At 38.1% G+C, this 25,532-nt stretch overlaps 1 protein-coding gene across 1 annotated transcript in view; it reads left to right on the forward strand.

The window, feature by feature from the left end:
* The window catches only part of Slk (STE20 like kinase), a 54,914-nt gene that overhangs the window by 12,333 nt on the left and 17,049 nt on the right, over window positions 1-25,532 (forward strand). Inside the window, 27 exon segments of the mRNA XM_038329777.1 lie at window positions 5,664-5,828; window positions 8,294-8,342; window positions 9,015-9,164; window positions 12,621-12,637; window positions 12,639-12,683; window positions 12,685-12,695; window positions 12,835-12,863; window positions 12,866-13,028; window position 13,108; window positions 14,564-14,612; window positions 14,615-14,643; window positions 16,218-16,295; window positions 16,298-16,348; window positions 16,677-16,830; window positions 16,833-16,876; window positions 16,878-16,952; window positions 16,954-16,998; window positions 17,000-17,143; window positions 17,145-17,258; window positions 17,260-17,311; window positions 17,314-17,562; window positions 17,565-17,969; window positions 19,088-19,198; window positions 19,201-19,222; window positions 19,601-19,627; window positions 19,629-19,723; window positions 24,131-24,327. Coding sequence (XP_038185705.1) covers window positions 5,664-5,828; window positions 8,294-8,342; window positions 9,015-9,164; window positions 12,621-12,637; window positions 12,639-12,683; window positions 12,685-12,695; window positions 12,835-12,863; window positions 12,866-13,028; window position 13,108; window positions 14,564-14,612; window positions 14,615-14,643; window positions 16,218-16,295; window positions 16,298-16,348; window positions 16,677-16,830; window positions 16,833-16,876; window positions 16,878-16,952; window positions 16,954-16,998; window positions 17,000-17,143; window positions 17,145-17,258; window positions 17,260-17,311; window positions 17,314-17,562; window positions 17,565-17,969; window positions 19,088-19,198; window positions 19,201-19,222; window positions 19,601-19,627; window positions 19,629-19,723; window positions 24,131-24,327 — 2,571 coding nt within the window.

The raw sequence follows: 25,532 nt of genomic DNA on the forward strand, positions 1-25,532 counted from the left end.
TAGAGTTAGAGACTGTTGTGAGCTTCCTGACTTGGGTACTTGGCAACTGAACTTGTGTCCTTTGCAGGAGCAGTATGTGTTCTTAACTGCTGAGCAGTCGACAGTGGTCTTCAGATATTAAGTATTTTGCCACTGTATTCTTAAAAGCAATTACTTTGTATTTATTTATTTTGTATTAGTGTGCACATGTGGACTTGCATGCTGTGGCACACATGTGGAGGTCAGAGGACTGCTTGTAGGAATGGAGTCTCTTTCTACTGTGCAGGTTCAGGGGTTCAAACTCAGGTAATTTGTCTTGGCAGCAGGTACCTTTACATGCTAAGCCATCTCTTTGGCCTCCTTAATATATTCTTTTCAGAGTTTTATAGTTTTAGGTCTCATATTTAGATCTTTTTATGTTTTGAATTAATTTTTATTTATGATATTGGATAAGGTACTGTTGCCAGAGGCTGTTCATTTGTTCCCGGCTGCTCAGCCCTGAAATAATCACACAGAAACTATATTATTTGCAATACTGTTTGGCCAATAGCTTAAGCGTGTTTTTTAGCTAGCTCTTACATCCTACATCCTAAATTTACCCATCTCCATTAATCTGTGCATCACCACGAGGTTATAGCCTACTAGCAAAGTTTCAGGGGGCTCCAGCAGATGTATCTGTCTCCTGCAGCAACTACATGGTTTCTCCCTGACTCTGCCTACTCTCTCTCCTCTGTCTGCTTGGAATTCCCACCTTGCCCTATTTGCTAAGCCATTGGCTGAAACAGTAGCTTTATTCATTAACCAATAAAAGCCACATATACACAGGACTTCCCATACTAAGGTACCTGCTTAATTTTTTGCACATGGATACTAATTTTCCTAGCATGTTTATAGAAATACTTTTCTAACCTGCTGACACCCTTGTTGAAGGTCATGACTGCTCATGCCAAGCTTTTCTCTGAGATCCCATTTATCTGTGTCTGTGTTTATGCCTGTGCTTTACTATTTTGATTACTTTAGTTTTGTAGTAAATTTTGAAATGAGGAATTATGAATTCTTGAGGTTTGTTCTTTAAAAGTTTTGGCTATTTAGGGTTATTTGAAATTTCATATTTTATCATGACCTTTTTTATTTCTGCAAAAACCTTGAGATTTTGGTAGAGTTTACATTGAATGTATAGATTGCTGTGGGCAATATTAACATTTTAACGATTCTGACTCTAGTCCGTGAACATGTGTTTTCTTTTTTCTTTTTTTCTTTTTTTTTTATTGTCTTCATTTCTTTTCAGTAGTGTTTGGTTGTTTTCACTGTACAAGCTTTCTGTCTTCTTGATTCATTTAGAAATTTTTTTTTCTTGCGATGCAGTTGAAAATGTAACTAAGATCCTTAAAATTTAAAAGCATTTATTTTTCTTGAATTAATTCTAGAAGGTAATTTATGTTTGTCTTATTGTTAAGTATGTATCTTGAAACTCTTGGTGGTTTCCGTTTTCTGTTTGATAGCTCCCAGTGTTGCTTTTAGCATGTTCAGGCCACTCAGAGTCAGCAGTCTGTGAAGTAAGTGGGACAGTGATGTAATCTGAGACTCGGTAGACATTTTAAATGTCCTTATGCTCTGGACAGTTGGGGTCTTACTCCTTTTGGGTGTAGTTTGGGTGTTAGAAGAAAACCCTTTGCCTTTCAACCCCTAGACCCAGAGGTGGCCACATTAGCAGGTTCAGTATTAGGATTAGTGAAGAGACTGAGTTCATTTTTCTTTTTATAAACTTGTTGTTTATGATTTCTTTCATATTTATCCTGGATGGGTTTTAACCTTTCTCTTTAGATTGATACCTTTTTGGGGCTGGATTCCACTTGATTTTCTTTATAGGTCTTTAAAATTTTCTTTTCTCCTTTTTTAGGTCTTTTAACTTCCAGTTGAGATTCTTACTAAAATTTGCTTGTTATAAAAATATTATGTAGTCTCAGAAAATGTAGACCTTGGAAAGAAAATGGGATTTAAAAAAATTTCTTACAACCCAGGAAAGGTAACAGTTGTTAAAACAGTAGTGTAGGAGAGTTTAGTTTTGGCCTTCCTTTATTTAGAACATAAAATTGGTAGAGAACTCAGGTAAATTAAACTTTCCCACAGTCCTCTATTTGTTTATGTAAAGTAGCCAGCCATATTGATAAGTTATGAAAATAAAAATACAGCAACATTGAATGGCCATGGTTGATCCTTGAAACCTTTTATTAAAGGAAGTCACATTTTAAGTTAATTTTTGTTACTTATTAACTTGCTCTTATTTTTGATGGACGTTTGCTTAGTTATTTCATGAAGTCTTTATGTTGGGCTGAGTTTTATTTCCTTTAGAAAAAAACAGATACTACTTACTACTGAGGTTTAGGGTTCAGAGACTATGTTTTAGATAAAAAGATTGCAATGCAGGTCAACTTTACTACTCTGCCAGTCTAGCTAGCATAGTCCATCAAATTTTATTCAATCTAGGATTGCTTTAAGATATATTATTTTTGGAAGAAATAAAGTTGAGTATACTAGTACATGCCTGCATTCCTTGCACTTAGGGAACTGAGGTAGGAGGATTCTTCCAAGTTGGAGGCCAGGATGAGCTACACAGTGAGTGACAACCCAAGCTATACCTCATCTCCAAAATAAAAGCCAAATAAAAAGATGTGTTATTTTTATTCTGGACAAAAGAAGAAAATACTAATTAAATTTTGCTAAGAATCCTGAGTATTTTATCCAAATTGCTATTTTGTATCTATTATCTCTGTGAATATATGAAAATTTAAATTTGACTCCTCTGAATTACATTTGAATGACTATTATCTTATGTTTGTGTTTTCCATGTACTGCCATCCTCTAATCATTAAAAACATTAGTAATGAGGCATTGTGGTCAATTGGCTGGCTGGCTGGGTGGGTGATTGGTTGGCTTTTTGATGGGATCTTGCTGCAGTATTCTAGGCTAGCCTGACAATGCCACACTGAGGTCCAGCATTTCTTAACAAGTACTCCAAAATCCTCGCTAAGATCTTGGAAGATAATGATTCTCATTTTGCAGGTGATAATGCTGATGTGTAGCACAAATTCTAATTGTTCTTAAAAAAAAAAAACTTGAGGGTGAAAGCTGAGAGATCAGAGAAGCAGGGCAACCAGCCATCCTACCAGTGCTCATACCAAAGGGGCGATCCTGTCCTCAGACTGCTGCCTCAGACTGCATGAGCTCCTATCTCCTCCTGCCTCATATTCCCCCTCTCTGCCAAGCCATATTCTTACTGTCTCCACCTCCCAAGTACTGGGATTAAAGGTGGCAGCCACCATTGCCCCGCTGTTTCTTTTTTAAACTGGATCAATTTTGTGTAGCCCTGGGTGGCCTTGAACTCACAGAGATCCATCTGTCTCCCAAGAGGTGGGATTAAAAGTGTGTGCCACCACTGCCTGAACTCTAGTGTCTTAGATCTTTAGGCAAACCTTATTTGCTAAAACACAAACAAAAGATCACCACACTGATGGTCTCTTGAATGTTCCACATAATAGAAAAGTTTTAATTGTGTAGGATTCACATTGCTTCTTCATGAGATCCTTAAAACAGTTTAGAGTCTGAGAGACCAAGGAATTGTAATCGTTTGACACTAAGGACACATGAATTTGTGATGCAGGAATGGCTACACGGTGACAGAGTCCTGGCCAACAGCATTATAAAATGACACTGACAGAGCACCTCCCGTTTACCAATTTCAGAGAGAGTGTTCTGTTTCTGTGAGGGGACACCACGGCCAGGGACACTCTTAATAAGGAAAACATGTAATTGGGGCTGACTTAACAGATTCAGAGGTTTATTCATTATCATCGTGGTGGGAAACATGGCTGCACACAGGCAGACATGGTGCTGGAGAAGGAGCTGAGAGTTTTATATCTGGATCCACAGGCAGCAGGAAGAGAGCAACACTGGGCCTGTCTTGAGCATTTGAAAATCTTAAAGCTGACCCCCAGCGACACACTTCCTCCAGCAAAGCCACACCGCCTAGTAATGCCACTCACTATGAATCTATGGGGGTTGTTTTCATTTAGACCACTACTCGTGTTTGTTTATAGTCTCTGTTGAAGTGGGGGTAATAAAATATCTGTTCAAAAGATTAATATGTGTTCAAATAAATAAAATATGTGTTCAGAGGATTAAATAACATAGTAATAATTATAGCTAATACTTTTGAATTCTTACTATATATGTCAGCTATAGTGAATGCTTGTATGCATTTTAAGCCTAGTTAATATGTATTATCTAGTTCTCACAAACTTGTAAGGTGTAGGTAAACATCAATGGTAATGGAACTAAAACAGGGATTTTTAAAAAGTTGCTGTAAGTAGCACAGCTTGGAAGTGACATCGCAGGATGTGAGCCCCTAGCAGTTGAACCAGTGCTGGGCAGTGAGTGCTGTCCTCCTGGCATGGAAAGCACAGAAACATTAGCCCTTTGCATAGCAAGTGGGATTTATTTATTTTTTGAGACAGAATCTTGCTTTGTAGCTCTGACTGGCTTGGAATTAACTGTGTAGACTGAACTAGCCTCAAACTAGTGCTTCTCCTATCTCTGCCTTCCAGCTGCTAGAATTGCAGATGAGAACTACCTCACCCAGCCTGCATAATTAATATTTATGTTTAAGTTACTTTTTAAAAATAGTGTTTAAGAGAATGAGAAACCACAGGCTGGGAGAAAATATTTGCAGAAAACATAAGCTAATGGTTTGAAAACTCTTAAAACTCACTATTTAGAAATTACAAAAACCAAAACAAAACATGAACAGCTGCCTCACCAAAGAGGCTATATAGAATGATGTCCCACATATGTCTAAAGGGATTTATGATTTGAAACACACCCATAAGTCTTTTGGTAATTACACAGGCAGCACTGGGATGTGGAGCAGTATTCTCATTCATTGCTAGTAGGGATGCAAAATGACACAGCCACTTTGGAATCCAGTGTGGCGGTTTCCTGCAAACTCAACCAGCTGTTCCAGCAGCTATGCTGTTTGGTCTTTACTCAATAAGTTGAAAACTATCTATACTGTTGTCTTCACCCACATGGGTAATTCATAGTTTCCAAACTTGGAAACAGCATATATCATTAATTAGGTGAAAGAGTAAACAAAATGCTACATCCAGACAGTGGAAGAGTATTTAGTACTGAAAAGAAATGAGCTCTCAAACCTTGAGAAGAGCTACTGGAACATTAAATATATATAACTAAATAAAAGCCAATCTGAAAAGTTTGTAATTCTATGTTATTCTGGAAAAGGGTAAAAAAAAAGGTAGCAAAAGATAAGTGGTTGTCAGGGGAGGTAGAGAAGAATAGCTGGGTACAGAGTACTTTTAGGGCAATAAAACCTGTCTGTATGATCAAATGGTGGCTACATTTCATTACACATTTGTTAGATCCCTTAGAATGTTAAGCATCAGGACTGAACCATCATCTAAGCTGTGTGCAGAAGTGGTGGTGGTGTGTTAATGTAGGCTCTTTGGTTTCAGCAGGTGCCCCAGACTGGTGTAGACTGAGGTGGAGCTCTGGGGGACACAGAGGAACTTTGTGCTGCTGCTCAATATTGTTTTGAACCTAAATATTTTCTTTTAAAAAAAAGTAAGCATTTAAAGTGCGACAGACATTTCTGATACTTTTATTTTCAGGCCCAGAATAAAGAGACCAATGTTTTAGCTGCTGCAAAGGTGATTGACACCAAATCTGAAGAAGAACTTGAAGATTATATGGTTGAGATCGACATATTAGCATCTTGTGATCACCCAAACATAGTCAAGCTTCTAGATGCCTTCTATTATGAGAACAATCTTTGGGTACGTACTTTTTGTTCCTTCACAGGTAGCCGAAATGAGTTAATTGTCCTAAAAGGGTTGTGAAAACACATTTTGTGTGTTACTTGCAAACTTGATTGAGGGTTGATCTGCTAATGAGAGTCAGTAACAAGATAACGATCCTCAGTTCAATGGATGTTCAGCTTTAGTGTCAGATATACCATTTCATTACCATTCTTTGACACTGGATTTATGTGGGAGAGATGAATTTCTAAAATACGTCTGTGTTTGTAATTTCAATTTCAGTATTAAATATTTTGAAGGATTATTTTTCTTTTCTTTCTTTTTTTTTCTTTTCTTCTTGATTTTTTGAGACGGTTTCTCTGTGTAGCCCTGACTGGCTTAGAACTCACTCTGTGAACCAGGCTTGCCTCTAACTCAGAGACCACCTGTCTGTGCCTCCTGAGTGCTAAGATTAAAGGAGTGTGCCACCATTGCCCACTGACGGTTCTTTTTTTCTGTGTTATTTATAATTTTTATCCTAAAGTTTTTATAAATCATGCAATACTATAAACTGTGAGAATGTTAAATTTCACATTAGGCTCAGCCTTCTTGCATAATGAAATGTTTAAAATTGTATATATTTTGTTTATTTTTAAGAAAATAGGTATAAATAGGTAAAGCAATAATATTTTAATATTTACTTGAACTAACAGTTTTATCAAGAGCTTTTTTATAAATTAAAAAAATATTGATTTATGTGTGTGAGTGTTTTATCTGTATGTATATCTGTATACCATGTGCATTCCTGGTTCCTGTGGAAGCTGGATATCAGATCTGGGACTGGAGTTACAGATGGGTGTGAACTTTCATGTGGGTCCTGGGAATCGAACCTGGGTCCTCTGGAAGAGCCATCAGTGAGTGCTTTTAACTGTTGCGTGGTTTCTCCAGCCTCTCAAGAAAGCTGACAGCTTCTTATAAAATAGAGTTTTAGATGTTTTTGTTAAAATAATGACCATCTGGCTTGAAATTAAAAGGCTGTTCTTTCAGATGCAGCTGCTGCCAGTTAGGACCTTGGTTGAGTAAGCTCATTCTTGAGTCTTTGTTTCTCTGAAGGATGAAAAAAGAATTAGTTCCCAAATTATTTTTCACTTGAAAATAAGTTGTAATCAGCAAACACTTATGAAAATATTGTAGTAGCCTGGTGTGGTGATGCACACCTTAATTGAAGCACTCAGGAGACAGAGGCAGGTGGATTTCAGTGAGTTTGAGTCCAGTTTGGTCTGCATAGTGAGTTCTAGAACAGCCAGCAGTATATAGTGAGATCCTGTCTCGAAAGTAAAAACAAAAACAAAACAAAACAAATTTTAGCAAAAGGAAAGATGTATAGAATTACACTACTTATTAAAATATTATTTTTAAAAAGTGTAGTTATTATTGGTGTGATGTCTCTTAAAATAATTGTTCAGGGCTCTAGCTGAATATTTCTAAATATTACAAGAAAAACTCCTAGACATTAACAGATATGCCTTTACTTGATACTGTTGCAGAATAAAAATTTGGTTTACTATGAGGTACAATTTAATGGGAGACATAGATATAAATAGAATAATCATAGTACAAAATTATAACTAGTAACAGTGAAGAAGGATGGGTACATGATGGTGAAAATTGAGTTTGAATCTGTGGTGTTGTGTTACTTGCCTGTCTGCCTCCTTTCTCCCTCCTCTCTCTCTCTTTTAAATTAAAATGGCTGGAGAGGTGGCTCAGTGCTTAAAAGCATGTACTGCTCTTTCAGAGGACCCAAGTTTGCTTCTAAACACCACATTAGGTAATAATGTGCTTGTAACTCTAGCTCCTGGTGACCTGACACTCTCTTCTGGCCTTCGAGAGCACTTGCACTCAAGTGCACATACCACTGCAGAAGTACATGAACATTAGCATAATTAAAAATAAAATGAATCTTTAAAATAAGCCTGCTTTTTTCAGGGTTTATTTATTGAAAGTTAAACAATATATTAGGTCACTTAACATTGCAATAGTTACTTGAAAGATGAAGGTAAGATATTTCAGTAATAAAATCTTTTAAATGTGTAAATATTGTAATAAAACAACCTATACTTGGTAATTTTAGAAAAGGCTACTAAAAATTTTTATATATAAAATTGGGCATGGTTGGGTGTGGTGAAACATACCTGTCATCAGCATTTGGGAGGCAGAGGTAGGAGGATTGCAGATTTGAGTCTATCCTGTTCTATAAGGAAAACCTGACTCAAAAAAAATGAAGAAAAGGAAAAGGGGAGATAGTATGTACTTCTATCACATGTTCTCCTTGTGCGTGTGCAGAAGAACATTACTTAAGACTTGTAACTGATGGCAGCAGCAAGTCCTTGTTTAGCATGACACTGTTCTAGAGCCTAGAAAAACCAGTAGCTTTTCATTTATCCATCTTGCTAAGTTTCTGACAGTTGATGTGATTACAGACACATGTTTTTGTTTATGTGCAGATACTCATTGAATTTTGTGCAGGGGGAGCAGTAGATGCTGTGATGCTTGGTAAGTACCTCTGTTCCTATGTTTGCTTCTTAGATTGTTTTTAGATAGAAGAAGGATTGTAAGAGGAGGCTGCTTGTTCATCCCGGCCACCCAGAACTGAAATAACCACACAGGAACTGTATTAATTAAATCACTGCTTGGCCCATTAGCTCTGACTTCTTATTTGCTAACTCTTGCATCTTAATTTAACCCATCTCCATTACTGTGTATCACCATGTGGCTGTGGCTCACTGGCAAGATTCGTGCCGGTGTCCATCTCAGGCAGAGGATCTCCCCGCCTCTCTTCTTCCACCCAGCATTCAGTTCTGCCTTCCCCACCTACCTAAGTTCTGCCCTATCAGGCCAAGGCAGTTTCTTTATTCATTAACCAATAGAAGCAACACATAGACAGAAGGACCTCCCATACCAAAGGATCTCAACTATATGTGTACATATGTAATATTAGAGTCCAGTGCATTAAGAAATCAATTTAATTGTATTTTAGATAAGTATAGTTCTGAGATGTAATATTGAATATCCTATGTCAAGAAATTAATCTTTGTAGAAATTTAGCTCTTTTACAGTAAATGATCTTTGACAAGATCACAGTGGTAGACTGTACTCAAAATATTTAATTAGCTTTATGTTTTCATTGCATAAAAATACATTTTTTTTTTTACTTTCTCCTTGTAGAACTTGAGAGACCGTTAACTGAGTCCCAAATCCAAGTAGTTTGTAAGCAGACTTTAGAAGCATTGAGCTACTTACATGACAATAAAATCATCCACAGAGATCTAAAAGCTGGCAATATTCTTTTTACCTTAGATGGAGACATTAAGTTGGGTAAGTTATTCAAACATTTGAATTTGTGCTCTGGGATTTACTGTGGAATGTAGTGACTTGATGCTGTTTTGGCCTACACCGACATGTAAAACAGGGAGAATTACTCCCAGCTGCACTTGTAAACACTTCAGTGGTTACACATTCCCCAGTTCTTAGGATTCCTAAGTATATGCACCTAATGACACACAGAGGAAGTAAAAGATGGTGTGTTTTTATTTTCAGAAGCAGAGACTAGTTAAGCACTAGTTAAGTTTTTGAACATAAATTTAACACTTGTAAATGCTTTGTATTTGGAGTATAATATAACACTAAACTCAATTTTATTTTAATTACAACATATCTAATAGATTTTTTGGTTCCACATTCTTCGACCCAGAGCCTTGAACTTGAAGCAAGTGTTCTTATCACTGAAACTAAAACCCTACCCTCAGTTTCTTTTTTTATTATTATTATTATTTTTTTTTTTTTTTGGTTTTTCGAGACAAGAGTTTCCCTGTAGTTTCTAGAGCCTGTCCTGGAACTAGCTCTTGTAGACCAGGCTGGCCTTGAACTCAGAGATCCGCCTGCCTCTGCCTCCCGAAGTGCTGGGATTAAAGGCGTGCGGCTCTTAGTTTCTTTTAATGAGCCAACAGGTAACCTTATGTTTGAAAGTAAAATAAGTTTAAGACTGGCATTTAATTTTGTCTTTAATACCAAAGGAATGAATGATGTATGTCATAAAAAGAATTAGATGTAAATTTTAGACTGAGGTTAGTTAAGTTCACACATAAATACAAGTAGAAGATACAGCCTTTAAAAACATTTTTCTTTTTTTTATTATTTTTTTCTTTTTTTGGTTTTTTCGAGACAGGGTTTCTCTGCAGCTTTTAGAGCCTGTCCTGAAGCTAGCTCTTGTAGACCAGGCTGGTCTCGAACTCACAGAGATCCGCCTGCCTCTGCCTCCCGAGTGCTGGGATTAAAGGCATGCGCCACTACCGCCCGGCTTAAAAACATTTTTCTAAAAAGAGACAATTAAAAAAAATCGAACAGTGATGCCTAAATTTATGTTTTTTGAAAAATTAATGTTATTCAAAAGCGGTGTTGATTTCAGTGATTTTTTTTTTGACCATTGTATTTTACATTGTCATAACATAATGGGACATCAAAATGGAATAAGCTAAATTTTATCTCTTACTGTACCATAAAGAGACATGGAAATCCACCAGAAAAGCTGTATAAAATTTTTAGACAAGAGCTTTGAAGTCATTTCTTAAGTGAAGAAGTTAGACTCAGCCAAGTACCCTACAAATCCTTTCACATGCCCAGCTAATTTCAGTCCCGCCCTTCCCCTTCCCACACTCTGTGTTGACCTCCCCCGCTTCCCAGAAAGGGTTTCTTTGTGCAGCTTTGGAGCCTGTCCTGGAACTTGCTCTATAGATCAGACTGGCCTCGAACTCACAGAGATCTGCCTGTCTCCCGAGTGCTGGGATTAAAGGCATGCGCCCTCCACCCAGCTTTGTGTTGACTTTTTATTATAACTAATCTGTGTTTCTTTATGGTTCAGTTATCCCATATTTATCTCTAAAGTTTAAATTTGCTCATATATAAATTTTTGTTTTTCTTTGCCATCTCTATAAATTACACATTTCTTCTCTATTCCTTTGTTTACATGGTAGCATGCATTCTCATTGAATTAACATTGTTCCAACCAAGAGAACAGTATTTGATTGTTTGGAGGCCAAAAAAAAAAATCATAATGATTTGTGACTTCTCCAAAGTTCACAGCATGCAAACAGATGCATGGTATATATGTGGCATTAAATTTTCAGTGACTGGGATTATTAGAAAAACAGTTCTAAAAGACTTTGAGGGTGGTAGGAATGAAAGGCAGAACTTGGATCTGGCCACTAGACTTGTGGCCTTCCCTTAGGCTGCATTTGCTGATTATGTGGTCATGATTTTAGTTTCTTTCTGTATTTCCTTCAGTTAGTAGACGAAGCAAAGGCTTGGTAATGCTTGCTGAGTCTCAGGTTTGACGCCTGGATGAGAGCAGGTGGTTGTGTATTGTCCTATTTGCAGAGTGTGAGACTTGCCTTCTGCTTTGGTTAGGGTTGTTGTTGTTTACACTACTGGGTATTGGGTTCAGGGTCTCACATATGCCCGGAAAGCATCCTATCAAGACCAGCATCCCAAGCTTATTTGTTTTTGAAATCTAGATTTATTCTTTAATTGAGGCTGTAAAATGAATTATACCATTTTTTCATTTGTTATTTTTGATAGCTTTATAATCAATCAACTCTTCATTTATTACTATAAGTTAACAATTTTATAAGAAGAGATTTTCTTAGTTGTTTGACTATTTGGGACAAAAGCAAAAGAAAATGTTTTATTTAGTTTTTAAGATAACTAGTTGGTTCTGAGTTCTAAGCTAAAATGGTAGGCTTACCCATTGATAAAGTTACAGTGCTGTTGTTCTTTTTAACAAATCAGAAACCATAAGGCTTCTCACTTTTTCCTTTGTAATATAATTAAGGTTTTATTTTATTTTATTTTATTTTTTTAGTTAATCTCACTATTTGGCCTAGAGTAGCTTTAAACTCTCCTGCCTTTTAGCTTCCCACATATTGGGGTTGCAGGTGTACACCATTATGCTCAGCTCTTGTACTCTAATTTTTGAGGACGTTGAGGAGATAGAATGTTGTCATAAAGGCTACTTTGCTGTGATTTCTGTTTTTTTTCACACTATAGGAAAATACCTTTATTGAGTTAATTGCAGCATACAATGTTTGGCATTTATTTTGAAGTGTATATAAGATTTTAATTTAAAGTGACAGTTTTTTGTTTTCAATTGTGACGATTTGTCATTTTTACTGTAATTTAAGATGTTTCTAGATGGTGGTCAGTGTATTTCTGATAAAATATTGGACACTTTTTTGAAAGATGGTAGAAGGATGATGGTTAAGATTAGCATGGTAGGGGCTGGAGAGATGGCTCAGTGAGTGAAATGCCTGCTGACATGGGGCCCTGGTTTTGGTTCCCAAGAATCTGTGTAAAAGCTGGGCTTAGTGATGGATGCTTATAACCTTAGTGCTGGCTTGCCGGAGACAGGAGGAATTCTATTGCTCCCTAGCTAGCTAGTCTTGCCAACATGGTAAGCTCCAAGTTCACTAGGATGTAATGTCTCAAAAAGTTAAGAGCAGTAGAGGAAGACCCCTGACACTGACCTCTGAACTCCATGAGCATATATTCACACATGCCTGCCATGCACACATGAACACATGTATGTACTACACAGTACACACAAACATTAAAAAATAATTAGAATGACAGAGAAATCATCTCTTTCTGATGTGCTTAACTTTTAATAAGGTTGACCTTACTAAAGACTTGAAATGCTCCCTTCTCCCACTCCATTAAACACAATATGCCATGCTTAAAAGCTGTCATTAATGTTATTGTATGATCATTTATTTCAAGCGGATTTTGGAGTATCGGGCTAAAAACACCAGGACAATTCAAAGGAGGGATTCCTTTATTGGCCACTCCATATTGGTAGGTATTCATTTTTATGAATCTATACTATTAGTTGGGTCTGCAGTTATTACTTTGTCCACACATAGTCATTATACTGACTATAGTTTGCAATAACTGTTAATTAACATCTTAACTTTTCATTTTTCTGTCTTCATAGGATGGCTCCTGAAGTAGTCATGTGTGAGACATCAAGGACAGACCTTATGACTATAAAGCTGACGTTTGGTCCTTGGGTATTACTTTAATAGAAATGGCTGAGATAGAGCCACCTCACCATGAGTTAAATCCAATGCGAGTATTGCTAAAAATAGCAAAATCTGAGCCTCCAACATTAGCACAGCCGTCAAAATGGTAAGCTCTTTTAATAAAGTTTTTAGAGAACCAAAGCTTGATGTTCTATTCTTTTTTGTTTTGTTTGTTTTGTTTACAGGGTTTCTCTGTAGCTTTGGAGCCTGTCCTGGAAACTAGCTCTTGTAGCCCAGGCTGGCCTTGAACTCACAGAGATCTGCCTGCCTCTGCCTCCCAAGTGCTGGGATTAAAGGCGTGCGGCACCATTGCCAGCTTTGATGTTCTGTTCTTTTAGTTTGCTAAGGGTAAGTTTAAGTTTGGGAGATGAGGCATGAAGACTGAATGAGGAAACTGAGGTAGTGTGTTCCCAAGACTTAAGGACCTGGGGGAGGTTGGCTCAGTGATTTTAAGAGCACTGGCACCTCTACTGCTTGTGAGGACCAACGTTCAGTTACCAGCACCCACATGATGACTCATAGCTGGCTGTACTTCTGTTCTCTTGGGAGTATGATGCCCTCTTCTGGCCTCTGTGAGTACTATAGGCACACACTTGATATATAAATGGCAGGTGCTCACATCTGTACATAAAGTACAAATACAAGACTTGAGGATCATGGAAACCATTTGTAAATTATTTTCCCTGTGTTAGACAGTGTGATTGAACTGGATCTGTGTGGAGAAGACGTTTTCTGTACTATAAAAGTCATGCCATGTTCAGTTGATGTATATTTGTGGAACTTAGTGTAACAATTTTTGTAACATTTTGATAACTTGTAAAGATATGACTGCCTCTTATTGATACTGCTGTGGAATAATCATGTACACTATATGAATATATGTTGCTATGGTTGATTTAATAAGCAAGCTGACTGGCCAGTAGCTGAACAGGATTAAAGTTAGGTGGGAAAGCCAAACTGAGAATGATGACTGAGAATGATGGGATGAAGGAGGGCAGAGTCAGAAGAGTTGCCACCCCAACGGAGAACAAGTCAGACACACAAAATGGGATAGAGGTAAAAGACATGAACCTTGTGGCAGCATATAGATTAATAGAAATGGGTGAGTTGTAAGAGCTAGTTAGTAATAACCCTGATGTTATTGACCAATCATTTATAATTTATATTAAGCCTCCAAGTCAGTTGTTTGTGAAGCATTTGACAGTTATTTGGGAGCAGGCGGTCAGGACAGGAAAACTCTGCCTCCAATCAGCTGTGTGCCTTATTACATGTATGTCTAACATGTATTTACAGAATACTTTCATAAAATCTTACTCTCATTAGTTCTCTTATCATTATACTAATCAATACTAATCTATACTAAGCATAATGAAGCTAAACATAATCTCTTTTGGCGGGAGAGAGGGTTTTCGAGACAGGGTTTCTCTGTGTAGCTTGGAGCCTGTCCTGGAACTCGCTTTGTAGACCAGACTGGCCTCAAATTTACAGATATCTGGCTTGCCTCTGCCTCCTGAGTGCTGGAATTAAAGGTGTGCGCTACCACTTGCCTGGCTACTAAGAATGATCTATTTAAAGAATTAGTTTGATTTATAAATAATTATAAAGTAAAATAAAATGCCATTGTTGACATTTATTCTTCAGGTCTTCAATTTTAAGGACTTTTTAAAGAAGTGCTTGGAAAAGAATGTAGATGCCGGTGGACCACAGCTCAGCTATTACAGGTAAGATGAGGATAGTGTGACACCAGCAGGTCAGATTGTTTTAACATGTGTCTAAAAGAATTGCCTCTGCATGCCACATGTGCACTGCACATACGTGAACACTACACATGCATGTACACAAATGATACAAGGTGGTTAGATAAATTTGATTTTAATTTAAAGCAGGGTCTGTTCCTTATATTTGAATAAAAGTGTGTCAAATAATATTATAGATAATAAAATAACAAATCTTAGGGCAGTAGTTGCTGTAAGGATGTATGTTGTGTAATGCCAGTATGGTAGTGTTTTAAGCTGACCTGTTTATCTGAGAGAGGTTGTGGGAAAAAATTGCCTTTCTGTGTTCAACAAGTATATCTCTATGTCTCTAAAACACTTTTCCCAGTATTTACTTACTCCTGTAGTTGAAGATCTTAGCCTATAACAGACTGTTAGTCAGGGTTCTCTACAGAAACCATATTAATAGAACTAATCTCTGTATATTATATATAAAACTGTTGGAGCAGTGAGACCCCAGATCCTGAATTTCTTGTAATCCCCGATCTGAGTGCCTACAGCTGTTCTGAGCACGAGACCTTCAGGAGTTCCTGATGGCAGGAGAGTGGTTTCTGGTGATTTGGCTGGGGTGTGGCTATCTCTATAAACATCTGCCCCCTGAAACACAATAAAGGGGGCATCCTTGGGGAATTCAAGGATGACCCGTGTCGCTGTCTCTCTGTCTATATGTGTTGTGTATTTTAACCCTTGCCCGAATCTCGGTAACTGCAGACACCAGGGGCGTGGTGCGCGGCAAATAAACAGCTTTTGTTAGAGTGGTCTGGACTAGTCCAGCAACGGCTGTCTTCTGATGGAAAGTCCAAGAATCAAGTAGTTGTCAGTCCACAAGGGCTGGTGTCTTAGCTGTCTTCAGTGTGTGCTAGAATCCCCAGAAGTAGGCTTTAATGCTAGTGAAGGAATGGGCCTGGGGTGACTTTCAGAAGTTGGTTTTCTCCTTCTACTATGTGGGTGCTGACTGAACTCAGGTTCTTTAGTTTGGCAGCAAGCACCTTTACCCACAGAGCCATTTCATTGGCCTCTTTTAGTTATTTTTAATGAAGTGATGCCTAAACTTACAACTTGCTTTAAATTTAATTTAAAATTATTTATTGAAACTTTTCAAACATATAGAAAAAAACCAAATGTAATTTCTACTCAGCCATATAAGTTGCTTTAATTTTTGACAAATTCCTTCAAATTACTAAATGAGACAAAATATAGGGTCTTCAAGAGGGCTCAGTAAGGAACCTGAAAACAAACCTGGTAAACTGAGTTTGATCTCCACGATTCACATAGTAGAGAAAACTGACTGCCAAAGTCTGACTCCACATGCACACTTACACTAGATAAATAAAAACTAAATTGTACAAAATAAAATCCAGTTCAGATAGTCTTACTTTTGCTCACTTCCTCTCCCTTTTCTTTGTGTATGTTTTTCCATATCCATAATTCATTTTTTGACACAGAAGGATCTATTTATGTGTTCAAATTTACAAGCATTTCAGTTGTCATTGAACATGCTTTTTTTGTGTGATTAACAGCATCCCTTGTTACTGTTGATTCCAAACAAACCAGTTCGAGAATTGATTGCTGAGGCAAAGGCTGAAGTAACAGAAGAAGAGTTGAAGATGGCAAAGAGGAAGATGATGATGAGGAAACAGAAAATGCTCTGGTTAGTGTCACTAAGGGTGCTTCCTTAATAGAGTTGTAGAGATAGGTTTAAGATGTGGTTGCACATGTGTCCGAGGGGAACAAATGAGGCAGTACAAAACCTTCAGCTTTAGAAGTGAAGTTGGTAACTAAGTTTCTCTTGTCACCTATTTTTATTCTCTATATTATTGAAGACTGTCACTTTTTAAGTTACTTACATAATTTCAAGTTTTATAGACTATAGCAATTAAATTAAATTTTACACATGTGAGTATAGATATATAAAGCCATTTTGATGATCATCTTGTGGTCACATTTTAATACTAATGATGTATAAAATTCTTTTTTAGCCAATACCTGCAAATAAACGTGCCTCCTCTGACCTCAGTATTGCCAGCTCTGAAGAAGATAAACTTTCACAGAATGCTTGTATTTTGGAATCTGTATCAGAAAGAATAGAACACAATACTCCTGGTGATAAATTTAGCAGCAGAGTTCTTAATGAAGACCTGAGGAACCTGAGAAGGCTAGTGAGGGTGTTAATGAGCATTGCCAGTGATTCTACCTTAGAAACTATGGCTGAACTCAATGACCAGACAGTAGGAATTCATGAGAATGGGAGAGAGAAAGAGACCCAAGCTGGAAAATCTACCAGACACAGAAGACCAACAAAACTGTGGGTGTTAATTCAATTTGTGGAGGGAATGAGGGTGATACAGTAACTTCAGAAGTTAATACTAACCATCTGAAACCAGAGGACGATGGGAGTAAAGAAAACCAGGAGATACCTGAGAGTAAACTTACACAGCCTGAAAGTAATTAAAGATCTGCATATTCAAACAATGGACTTGGTGTCTCAAGAGACTGGAGAAACAGAGGCTGATTTTCAGGCCATTGACAATGCAGTTGTGTTGACAGAAGCCACCCAAGAGACAACGGGGAGAAGATGATAAAGCTCAAAGAGTTGTAGTCAGCCAAGGCAGAGACAAACGAGGGCACTAGATGCTGCTGAAGGCGGCAACCAGGATGTACAGAGTGCTGGAGGGAAAAGGCGTAGTGGAAGGAGCCCCCAAGTCAGCAGGGAAGCCACGGAGGGCCCTGAGGCTGATGGTGCTGAGGAAGAGCCTTCTGCTCAAGAAGAGTGAGGATAAGGAGCTAGGTCAACAGTCTGAAGTGTCAGAGACACAGGCAGCCATTGAGGAACAGGGACAGATGAGGTTGAGCAAGTCAGTGAGTCCGTAACACTGAGGAGACAGAGAGGAGTGCCTTGACGGGTGGTGCTGAGCAACCGGCTCTCGGAAGTGAAGCTGAGGCCGCTGCTACTGAGGTAGAGTTGGAGAGAAAAGAAACTGCACAGGAAGTGCTGGTTAAAACAGAGCCCCAATCCCCTGCAACCTCGCAGCCCGACGAGCCTCATCCTGTCTTAATACCTAGTATCAATATTAACTCCGAAAACACAGAAAATAAAGGAGAAATGAATGCTTTCCCAAAAACGGAAACCATTACTGTCACACGAGCCTGACAATGAAAGGAAAATGACACTGACTCGGGGACTGGGTCCACTGTGGGGAACAGCAGCAGTGACTTGAACTTGTCCATCTCCAGCTTCCTAAGCAAAAGTAAAGACAGTGGGTCAATGTCTCTGCCAAGTAAGTGTGCCTGGGGCCCTTGCTTGGGCTTTGCTTTGCCATTTTGGTAATTTCTAGTTCATTGCTATCTTAAAAACACTATTAAATCTGGGTAATATTAACCATATGAATTCTTTTGGGATCATAAGGTAATCAAAAAGAACGTGGAAGAAAGGAACTCACTCCCACAAGTTGCCCCTCTAACCTCCAGACGCTCGCTATGGCACACATGCGTCCCCACACAAACTTTCAAAGTAATAATAGAATATAAATTAAAAAAAAATACTACCTTTCTTCCACGGTAAGTGCTTCTGTGACAGCTAGGGGAGTGTGGTTGTAGAAGCGAAGAAATCTGTGAAGTTTGTAGGTTAAGGAAGGTATATTTATTTACTTTTTAAAACGCATGTCAGTGTTAGACTTTAGAGAAATGCTAGGGAAGCAGCCATGTTCAGGTTCTGGCGAACATGAGGACCCCTGAAGCTGGAGGATGGGGAAGTAAGGGGATGCTCACAGGTGCCAGAGCAAACTTGAAGTCTAACACATTTTTAATTTAGTGCCTTTTCTTGGGCTTCCTGTTTCTTTACTCCTTTTTTCTCTCTTTTCCCTTGGTCCCTTTCCTCTTCCCTGTGCTCCCTTCCCCTCTCATCCTCCCCTTCTCCTTTCACACTTTTTTCTCTCCCCCATTCCCTCCCCTTTCTTACTTCCAGAGTCTAGTGTAGAGTCCCTAAACTCTGAGTGCTGGGCTCCCTTAGTTTCTGTACCTCCACCCTGTCCCCCAGTAAACCAAGTAATTGTCTCCCTATTAATCTGTTTACTGGTATAAAGTGTAGTGAGAACGACAACAGTAAAGATGAAGATGAACTTAATAGTAAAAGTCACCTATGCTGTACCTAATATGTAGTGTCATAAAGGTGGGTGTATGCTATGGCCAGAATGCCTAATTTCACTTTAAAAAGATTTTTTTTTTCACCTGCCAAAGTTGCGTTCTCAGTGTTAACTGTGATATAACTACTGCACAGATGACTCCTGCTGCTTTATATGTGCAGTCTTGATGGCTGTCCAGGCATTTTTATTTTTAAGAGGAAAATGTCTTCCACATATAGTATACAAAACCTAACCCAAATGAAATCTCATTCAGGAGACAAGAAGACAGAAGAAAACATTGAAGAAAACACGCAAATTTATTGTTGATGGCGTAGAAGTAAGTGTAACAACGTCAAAGATAGTTACAGATAGTGACTCCAAAACGAGGAATTGCGGTTTCTCAGGTGAGTAAGAAAACTGTGTAATTATCATGAGTTTAAGTGAGTTTATGCTGTTTCTGAAAATTATATAGAATAGAGAAAAGAGTGGATTATTTGAAAATTGTTTTTGAAGTTTAAATCTTACGGCTAAAGGTTTTTTTTTGTTGTTTGTTTGGTTTTTTTTTTTTGGTTTTTCGAGACAGGTTTCCCTGTATTTCTAGAGCCTATCGTGGAACTAGCTCTTGTAGACCAGGCTGGCCATCGAAACTCAGAGATCCACCTGCCTCTGCCTCCCAAGTGCTGGGATTAAAGGCGTGTGCCACCACCGCCCGGCCCTGCTAAAGGTTATTTAAAAGTATTACTCCAGAGTATAATTTACTTCTTTTTGTTATACTTTGTCAGGCGTCAGGAACTTCGAGAGCTGAGATTCTCAGAAAGAAGAGCAGAGGGCCCAGCAGCAGCTCAATGGGAAACTGCAGCAGCAACGAGAGCAGATTTTCAGGCGCTTTGAGCAAGAAAATGATGGTGACGTCTTCGATTTTGTATTATTGTCAATAAATGAAATCTAGTGTTTTAGTTAGAAACAGTCCTGGAGGGCTGGAGAGGTGGATCAGAGGTTAAGAGCACTGGCTGCTCTTCCAGAGGTCCTGAGTTCAATTCCCAGCAACCACCATGGTGGCTCACAGCCATCTGTATGAGATCTGGTGCTCTCTTCTGTTCAGTAGGCATACAGGGAGGCAGAAGTTTGTATACATAATAAAGAAATGAATCTTTAAAAAAAAAAAAAGAAAGAAACAGTCCTGGAGTAGGCTATTAAATTTGCTCTCTGATGATAAGATTTTTCATGGTTTTGTGGTCTGTTACTGTAGCCACTGTTTCTGGGGTATTTTGGGTGCTTCTTAAAAGCAAAAACTTGTTGAAAGGGATCTCCAATCCCTGTCTTATTTCTGATTTTATAGTATACCACGTTTCATTTGAAATCTGTCATGAGAAGTTAGTATTAGGAGACTGGTAGATTGTTTACCAGGTTTTTAGATATTTCTGTCACTGAATGCTGCTTCACTGTTCCAGTTTCATCCTTCAGCTTACAATATTAAGAGTTTTTTAAAATATTATGATTAAAATATTACATAATTTCCCTTTTTCCCTTTCTTCTTTCCAAGTCCTCCTCCCATGCACCCTTCTCCCCCTTTATATTCATTGTTGATTGAGGTTTCTGTCTTGCCTGGTTCCCAAAGAAATCACACAGAGCTCTACATTAATTATAAACTGATTGGCCTAGTATCTCAGGCTTCTTATTAACTCTTATAACTTATGTTAGCCCATAATTCTGTCTGTGTTAGCCATGTGGCTTGGTACTTTTTTCGGCGAGGCAGTCCACATCTTGCTTGCTCTGTGTCTGGGTGACGACTGCAGACTGAAACTTCCCTCTTCCCAGAATTCTCCTTGCCTCACCTCTACTGCCTGCCTGGTTGCCCCCAACCTATACTTTCTGCCTGGCTACTGGCCAGTCAGCGTTTAGATAAATACAGTGACAGGGTCAGGACCATTGTCCCACAGCAATTTATGGCCTCACTTAATTTTCTTTAATTGCTGATTTGTGTGTGTATTCCCTAAATATATAAATACAGCATGTTCAGGTTGTATAATGTTGCTTATATGTATATGATTTCAGGTCTAACTATTTTATTTAGTATAGATTTTACCAATTGGAGGGCTTATCCCTGGGGAAGACTGTTTCTCCACTCTCAGCGTTTCTTCGTTTGCCTGTTGTTCTTTGTTTAGGGTTGGGGCCCTATGAGATTTCCCCTTCCATGTTAGCATATCTATTGATGTTGTGGTCCTTCAGGAATTGTTTTAGCAACTGTATTTTTGAGACTTTGTGGGTGTAGTTTTCCCCAACATTTCTGCGAGACTCAGTCTCATAGCAGACATCCTAGTCCTATGGATCTTAGCATTCTTTCTGCCCCTCTCTGCAGTGTTCTCTGAGCCTTAGGTGGAGGAGTTGTGTTATAGATGTTCTCACTTGGGGCTGGGCATCACAAGATCCCTTATTCTCTGCATTTTAATTAATTGTTGTTTTCTGTAGTGGTCTCTATCTGTTGCAAAAGAGATTTTTGTTGTTTGTGTTTGTTGTTGTTGAGGGGTGAGAGCTAAGTTACGTGTAGGATATAAATATAAATATTGAATGTAACCTGGAATTAATGCTGGTTTTGTAAAGTGGTGGTTGTAGGTCCTCTTCAAGATCCATGGACTATGTAGGTTGTCCAAGTTTCTAGAATCAGGCATGGTTTTTCTCTTGTTGAGTGAGTCTTAAATCCAATTATAGAGTTGTTTTACCACCAAAATATGCGGTGCCACTGTGGTTATTGCCATGCTGGTTGTTGTGGTTCATAGGTGTCATAGCTTGGTAGGACAAGGAATAAGCTTACATAGACCCTTCTGGTACTATGAAAGTTCGTCTCATAGGGAGGAGGCTTTCAGTTAGATCCAGCTTGGATTTTCTGGTCTTCAACAGCAGGAGCTCATCTTCAGTCTCTAGGAAGCAACCAAGGGCAACAGCAATAACTATAGTGTTGAGAGTCTCTTGTACTTCCCTTACCAACAGCTTATCGGGGGGTTTCTGAGACCTGGTATTGGGGATTTTTGCTAGATTGCCTGTTACTTTTGCGGCAAAACTTTGTCAACCCAGGTGGGAAATTTCATTTAGACTATATATGTATATGTACATACATAGATTTAATGCATTATGCATGTAATTTTAGGGTAAATAGGTAATAATGATTTTTTACAGTTTTTTTCAGACATTCTTACTGTTATCCTTCCTCTTCTGTGTTGACTTTTCTCCCAACCTCCCAATCCTCCCTCAGCCCCATTTCTTCCATTTCCCCTTCCAATTACATTTACCTGCTATTCTCCTCTCTGTTACATCTTTCCTTCTCCCATGGTCCCTCTAATACTTTCCTGGCTTCACTCAAATATGAAGATTTGAAATTAAAATCCAAAATGAAATAGAAAAGAAAAAAACATTTTGTGTTTGTTTTTCTGGGACGCTGGGTTAACTCACTCATACAGTATTTCTATTTCCATCCATTTTTTTGCAAATTCTATGATTTCACTTTTCTTTATAGCGTATAATATTCTATAGTGTATATTTCCACATTTTTCATTATTCATTTCGCAGCTGAAGGACATTTAGGATGGTTCCTTTCTAGCAGTGTGAAGTAGAGCAGCAGTGAATGTGGCTGAGCACGTATCTGTGGGTAGGTATCTATAAAGTGGAGTGGTGTAGCTGAGTCCTATGGGGTGATTTATTTTAGCTTTCTGAGGATTCTCCACACTTATTTCCGTAGTGGCTACAGTAGTTGCAGTCCCACCCACAGTGAATGAGGGTTCCTTTTCCTTCACATCCCTTCCAGCATTTGTTGCCAGTTATTCCATTGGTCTTATTCCATTCTGATTGGGGTAAGATGAAATATCTCAAAATTGTTTTGAATTGCATTCTCTCTAATTGCTAGGGCTGAGAACATTTTTTGAATATTTTAGCTACTCTTTTTCTTTTGAGAACTCTCTGTTTGGTCTCAGGCTCTCATTTGAATGGGTTGTTTGTTATTTTTAAACTCTTTTCTTTTGAGTTCTTGATATTCTGTATACATTAATCCTCTGTCAAGTTAGAGCTGGCAAGGATTCTTCCCATTTTGTGGGCTTCCCCTCTTCCGCTGATTGTTTCTTTAGCTGTTCAGAGGCTTTTTAGTTTTATGAAATCCCACTTGTCAGTTTTGTCCTTAATTTGTTGGGCAAAATGGGGTCCTTCTCAGAAAGTCCTTCCCACACCTTCTCTCGAGAACACACTGGCCTGCCTGTTTTTGTCTAGATTCTGAAGTTTCCAGGTCATCTAGAGCGTTGTTTCTAAGCTGACTGTGGGAGGAGCTGCTTGTTTTGTTCCCAGCTGCTCAGCCCCAAAATAATCACACAGAAACTATATATTGAAGTCACTGTGTGGCCATATTAGCTCTAGCTTCTTATTGGCTCTTACATCTTAATTTAACCCATCTCCATTAATCTCTGCATCACCACGAGGTCATGGCTTACCAGCAAAGTTTCAGCACATCTGTCTCCGGTGGCAGCTCCATGGCTTCTCTTTTTTATTCCACCTCTTTTCTCCCAGCTTTCAGTTTAGTTTTCCCCACCTACCTCTATTCCTTGCACAGGCCCAAGACAGTTTCTTTATTAACCAATGGTATTCACAGCATACAGAGGGAAATCACACATCACCTGGCTGAATGTTAGAACTTGTTGGCGGCTTTTCACAGGTTACTTTCTCCACTGGCTTCTGCGGTTAAGTCTGAGGCCTTCAGTTTTCACTTATGTCCACTGCTGGGAAGGGGATTTAGGAATGTATTCCAAATTTAAGTTGAATATCTAGCTTAAAGTATGTTAGAAAAAAAAAGATGATTTAAAATAATATTGAAGTTTAAATTATAATCCTTTGCAGTTTTGTGATGCAAGTGTTGAGGACTGTTGTATGCATTGTGTGACGTTGTTGATTTTGTGTTCAGTCACTACCACAGGTTCCCAAGGAAACAGAGAGGGATGCTCTCACTGACTGCTTTTGCATTCTTTTTATTCTGTTTTCTAGAATTTTAGAAATTGTGTCTTTGCCCTCCATAGATTTATCTGAAATGTTTTCCTTTTCAAATTCTTTTATTTTTGAGGGTTTGTTGTTGTTGCTGTTTTGAGACAGTTTCTCCCTTATAGTCTCCCTCTAGACATCCCAGCCTCCATTTCTCAGGTGGTAGAATTACAGGCATGTGCTGTTGTTATACCTAGCTTTAACCTCTTTCTTTCCTTCCTTTCATACTTTATAATATGTATTTCTGTATTCAAAATTACATAATTACTTGACTATTTGATGAATTAGCATAGTAATAGACTGCATTGTTTTACAGAGTAAGAAGCGACAATATGACCAAGAAATTGAGAATCTAGAGAAGCAGCAGAAACAGACAATTGAACGATTAGAGCAAGAGCATACAAACCGCTTGAGAGATGAAGCCAAACGAATCAAAGGAGAGCAAGAGAAGGAGCTGTCCAAATTCCAGAATATGCTAAGAAACCGCAAGAAGGAGGTAAATGTAGCTATGGTTGTTAATTATCACAGATGTGTTTAAAGTACAAATTGAAGACTGTCTGAGGAGTTAGGAATAATAGCTAGTAACTGCCTTTGTTCTTTATTCCAAACAGTGATAGGCTGGCAGTTAGTGAGGTCAGATATTATCCTCATTTTACTGCCAAGAAAACGGGGAATAAAAGAGGTTTCAGTGGCCTGTCTCCCTTAACTTTGAGCCAAATCTTCAAATAAAATCCAAGCTGTATTTCATTCTGCCATTTACCTCTTATTAATGAACTATTTAGAGCTTTATTTAGAAGTACTTTTTCAAGAGAACTTAACATCATTGGTATTTACTGGTAGCAACAAGAATTATCATTTATGAATTACTTGATGTTTGACTTTTTCTCAGTTAGATTTATTCATTTTCTTAGACATTTTGCCAAGCAGGAATTGAATAGCTTGATATTCAAAATAGCACAAGCCATGTGATTATAAAAAGGTTTTGGCTTTTCTGAGCTGCTTCCATGTTGCTATAGAACTGATTGTCATCGTCTCGTAAAGAGGCTTCCCATATGTTGTCCTTTTGTACCTAGCATAAAATAAAATACATCCAAGATTCTCAGTGATAATTTACAACTTGTTCTTATCTTCAGTGCAGGAGAAGGATTTACATTTTCAGAATATAAATAAACAATCCCAGGGGAAAAATAATTATGATCAGTTCTGTTAGGATTGGAAGACAATATCTCAACCAGATTGGGAAATGTAGTTTCACTTTCGTTACGTATTTCAGTTACCATTATTTTAGCATTTGAGTTCAGTATTTAATTAGGAAGAAAACAGAACATTATATTATTGAATCTTAAGGATGTGTTCAAGTAGGACTGAACAGTAATAGCAAGTACTTGATGTTTTCCTTAGGTCAAATGGTGCATACTGATGTGTATGCACCAGTATGCACATTTCCTATAGCCACCATTTCTAGAGGGTTGTTTTTATTGTCGTTATGTCTTTTATAGAGTTGCTTCATATACTATGATAAAGATCTTTGTCAATTAAAAAAAAATTCTAGGTCATTTGTTGAGAAACTAATCTTTGTATTAGATTAAAAGATTTAATTCTAGATGAATAAGTCTGTAGTTATTGTTACGTTTGAGATCATGATGTGTTTGTATTGAATAATCTTATTGTGTATTTTTTCCTTACTGCTAAACTTCTTGC

Source organism: Arvicola amphibius, chromosome 1, assembly GCF_903992535.2.
Source record: "Arvicola amphibius chromosome 1, mArvAmp1.2, whole genome shotgun sequence".
Taxonomy (NCBI): Eukaryota; Metazoa; Chordata; class Mammalia; order Rodentia; family Cricetidae; genus Arvicola; species Arvicola amphibius.